Below are 4850 nucleotides of genomic sequence, written 5' to 3'. Positions count from 1 at the left end.
GCCCCCCTTAGATTTGCGAATGTTGGATAGTCGTTGGTGCAGTTGTACCCTATATCATTCTCATTCATATCTTGGAGACTTCTATTCAGTTGATGTATCTATGTTAACATCTATCTTGTATTTGATTATACTTGTATCTATTATTGCATACCCTGTCACATGCAATGGATGTTATTCATTAGATGTATTTATGATTTTTCTTATAAGATGATGCATCTGTTATTTCCTTGTGATCATAATTTTGTACTTGAGACTTAAACTAATTAATACAAGCTTCTTAAACATAACTCAATATGAAGGAACCATTGAGGAATAAAAATTGTATTTGTAATTGTATTTGTGTAAATGTTGTGTGCATATATATTGCTTCCACATTGCTACTTTGATGTTGTTCAAACTCTTTTTTAAAAAAAGTTTAGTAAACTTTGTAACATATTAGGTTTATTTCTTTGGTTTCTCAAGTGGGGCGTTACACATTAATCTCAAAGCAAGACAAAGCTTCTTGCAGTTGAGGAGCTTATTTAATTGGTTTTAATGCTTAAAATTTGGAGTTCCAACTTCAATTCCTTTATAGTAGCCACCTAGAGATAAGAGAAAAGAGAGATCAAATAGTAAAGCTTGTCTGAATAAAAGTTTAGAGCTGTAACTTTGTGGTGATTGTTATCATATTATTAAAGAGTGTCTTTTACTTGTTCCTCTATAAGTACAACATGATAAAATATAATGACAATAATGTTATTATAAAACCAAACCCCAAATAATATCTGATAGACTTATTCAAATTTGCATAAATTCACTAACAAATTAAAAAGACTTGACTTACCACATGCCTTGACCAAACCTAACACTTTCACCAACAAAGCAAAAATATTTTGACAACCTACATACTTTGACTAAGCCTAATGATATAGCAACTTATATGAATTAATAAGAAATATATGTGCACCCAAACCCATTTCCATTTCTCACTTGTGGGTCCCCACTCCTCAACTCTCTTGAAGGAACAAATAGACCTCTATATGAATTAAAAAAGAATTATGATCATTTTAACATTGGATGACTTTCCTTGTATCCCTAGTCAAGTCAAAACAAAACATACAAAAATCACTTGACTAGGAAAGGCGAATTTTTTAACGAGTAATTCTCAACCTATTGGAAAAAGAAAAACTAGCCGACTGAATAATTAACAGGCAAAACTACGAGATCATGACCTACGAGGAAAATGTTTTATCGGTTTACTCAATGCATGTGGACAACTACTCAACTTGGCAAGATATATACATTGTATATACGTCGTCTCTACCGTCAAAGCTTGACATTTTCTTCGATGCCGCGTTGATCATGACAAAAGCTCCTCGACCATCTTCCGCCCTCGATTTACCCAAGAAGCACCAGTGGAAGCTCCCAACGGAAAAGCACTAGGTTTTTGACGTATACTCATTGGATATCTGCATTAGATTGTGTGTGGGAAGTTGGAAAAGTCGGTCAAAAATTGTTGGTTGGGCCCAATACAAAACATATAAAACACAAAGATTGAATCTTTTATATACATATATAGGGTTTTGGGGCTTTCTTTATGAAATTATTGCTCTGATATGGAAGGCAGAGCAGGCAGCCTTTTTGCTATGGTTTATTGCACTGGATACTGAGCCCTTTGAATACATTTATGATAGATATAGTGTACTGGGTATTGAGGATTTTTATTTGGGTATTGAAGCTTTTATGTGGGGTTTGAAGATTTTCATGTGGGGTTTGAAGCTTTAAAGTGGGTATTGAAGATTTTTATGTGGGTATTCTTGTAAGTGTGATTTGAGGGCATGGGGTTTATAGTATCAGAGAGCATGTGTTGCAAGGGGAAGATTCATCCATGTTTGGAGAGGGAGAGGGAGAGGGAGAACCAATCATGTGTGCCAAAGTTTCTGCCTGAGACCATCATTACACTGAGCATTGCCCTGCCTCCAGAGGACCAGGAGGTTCTCTTCTACCTCATTGCTTGTTCTCTCAATGTCTTCTCATATCAGAATCAGATTCAGGGGGTCAATAAGGTGGGGGGCAGCACTAGCAGGAGAGGAGGAGGAGGAGGAAGCAAGAAACATGGGCCATCCTTTGATTGCAGTTGTTTTGAATGTTATATGAGCTTTTGGGGCAGGTGGAATGAGTCCCCAAACAGAGACCTAATCCACAAAGCTATTGAGATATTTGAGGATCACATGGCGGTCAAGAATGGGAAGAAGGTGAAGGCAAAGGAGCAGAAGTTGCAAGCCAAGCAGCTGATTACATGGCTTGAAACAAACTGTGACTATGGGAGTGCTGGTTTTGGAAAAGAGAGAGGGGTGAAGGAGGATGGGGAAAGAAACATGGTTTGTGATGATGAAGGAGGGGTCAAGAACATTGGTGGTATGAAAGAGTACGTGCATAGAGAAAGTGGGTCAGAGAGAACTTTCATGGGGAGAATGTTGCCCAACTTTGTGGGATTCTTCACATCCAATCTCTGGACTGCGTGGGGTCCTTTGGATCCTTGCAAAGTATAGAATCATCAATCTCCTTGTGTTTTGTTTTACTTTCTGCTCCTCCCAGAAAGACACTTAAGAATTTTGTATACAGACAGAAAAAATAGAACAGCCCAAAGGCACTGTTATGCCAATTTGAGGCACAGTTTTTAGCCAATTTGGTATTAACTTTATACCTTTGTTCATTTGCAGAATATTTGAATATGAATATATCAGTGCTTTTGCATAGTTTGGGTTCATTTGTGCTACAAGTTTTGATCTGTTTTGGCTTGTAAATTAGCATACTTCTCATCCATATGGATGACTCTGTAGTGTGTTTTTCTCTCAATTCATTTGTGCTACAAGTTTTGATCTGTTTTGGCTTGTAAATTAGCATACTTCTCATCCATATGGATGAAGTCATCAATTCATGAGTTAGTTATGTGATTAAATGAGGCTACTCATCAAATATAAATCTAATGATATAAGTAAAATAATTTTGAGTTGTAAGTTGGTTCATAATAGTTGAGGGGAAAATAAGAGGGACCAAAATAAATTAGAAATTATGGGGTCATTTCCAAGTCTAAGTGGCCTCTAGCAATTTGCAAATTAGAAATAGAGTTTAAGATAGGTAATGTGTGAAAAATTATTGAACCAATTCCGCATCCAACAAGTGAAAATGGAAATGAATACAAGTTGGTTTATATGCAAACACCTTATCAATACATGCAAAAGTTATACTCTTGTCATTGCATGTATTAGGATTTATGTCAAAGTGAAATCAAGCAAGCAACATGAAAAGTGAATATTGACACTCATAAAAAAGATGGTTATAATCGTAGGCGTCGCCTTAGCTCAAATACCATTATAATGAATTTTGGTCCCAAAAATCTATGAAAAGAGTCTTCCTCATGTATAAAACTTTATGATTCCTCTTGCTTATTAAAGAGTTTTTAACCTTTCAAGCCTTGAAGCATAGACCAATCTATCTTATGTTGCTATTCACATTGTCAACTCACTCTATTTTCCCCTAAATTATTGTTCTCTTTCCCATTTGATCTATAGTTATCCCTATACCACTTTGTTTCCATTCTCTCTCTTATTTACTTCTCCCATGAAGCCCTAATTTTCCTTCTTTTTATTTTCAGTTCATAAGCACATTAGGGTTTGATTTTCATCACAATTAGTATGTGTATTATAAGTTTCATTTTAGTATTTTGTTACCATTATAATACATATTGTGGACTTATGCTCAAATTAGCTATTGCTATGTTGAGTTCCATGGGATTGCAAATTGTAATCAGGTTGAATCGCTAGATAATAATATTGGACTCTCTGTTTGGTGGATGTGTCCCAAGATTGGGTGAATCATGTTAAATCTTTGTGTCTTTCGTTTTATCTCTGTGTGCTTTATTACTCTGCATTATTGGTTATGTTTATATATAACTATTATATTTCTATCTTCTAATCCTAACATTACCTATAATAGGGATTACATTAGCACATGTGATTAATGAAGGATTTTATATCAATTGGATAGGTGAGATAGTTTCAAGAAGTATGTGTGCATGAAGACAGACTTGAACCCTAAATTTTTCAAGACATTCTAACTTTATATAATAGCATCTTCTAATAGACAAAATCAAACTTCTGACCTTGTATTGGTATGATTTCCTTTATAGCCTAAAAATTCACTAGGGAGCTTCCTAACATCTCAATAAACCTTTTCACTGTATTGCATTTATTTTTATTAGACCTAGGTTTTTAAATTTTTTGATGTAATCTTCTTTGTTGCATGCATTTCCATTATCCAAGTCTATACTAGTTTTGTAGCTTATTTCTAATTTTTAACTTGTTTATTTTATTTGCATACACCTAAACTCACTAGATCTTACATTTTAACCATATTGCATGAAAAAACTAAAAATCTTAAAAGATTCTTTTGCAACACACTAAACCAACATATAGGTTGTCAAAAAGAATAGAGAATGTAAGGAAAGAAGGTATTGCTTGGAGAGAGAGAGAGAGAGAGAGAGAGAGAGAGAGAGAGAGAGAGAGAGAGAGAGAGAGAGAGAGAGAGAGAGAGAGAGAGAGAGAGAGAGAGAGATTTTAAAAAAAGAAAGCTGAAATTGAGGACAAGATCAAGCAATTTCAGTAGGCTATGACTAATGGTGATGACCCTATTGAGATTCATAGGTGTTGAGTAGTTCTTTTGCATAAAGACAACAACATAAATAGTTACGAATCTCTCTCTGGAAAAGTTGATTAAATGGTCAACTCCTAGGCTTTGGATGGTTGTTTTTTAACCTACTAGCCTGTAGCTCAACTGAAGATAAATGTTTCTGTTCACAAGGAGGCCTT

General features: G+C 35.0%; 1 protein-coding gene across 1 annotated transcript; it reads left to right on the top strand.

The window, feature by feature from the left end:
• The first annotated feature begins 1362 nt into the window (after positions 1-1362).
• LOC149554871 (uncharacterized) lies at positions 1363-2749 on the top strand. The gene has a single exon (XM_089828875.1). It carries the CDS (start codon positions 1818-1820, stop codon positions 2529-2531), a length of 714 nt encoding a protein of 237 aa, XP_089685001.1. The 5' UTR covers positions 1363-1817; the 3' UTR covers positions 2532-2749.
• Positions 2750-4850: the final 2101 nt, after the last annotated feature.

This window comes from Cupressus sempervirens, chromosome 5 (genome assembly GCF_028749045.1).
Source record: "Cupressus sempervirens isolate cs-2001-9-10 chromosome 5, ASM2874904v1, whole genome shotgun sequence".
Classification (NCBI taxonomy): domain Eukaryota; kingdom Viridiplantae; phylum Streptophyta; class Pinopsida; order Cupressales; family Cupressaceae; genus Cupressus; species Cupressus sempervirens.
The sequence above is the reverse complement of the archived record's forward strand: the minus strand, read 5'-3'. Positions and strand labels throughout refer to the sequence as shown.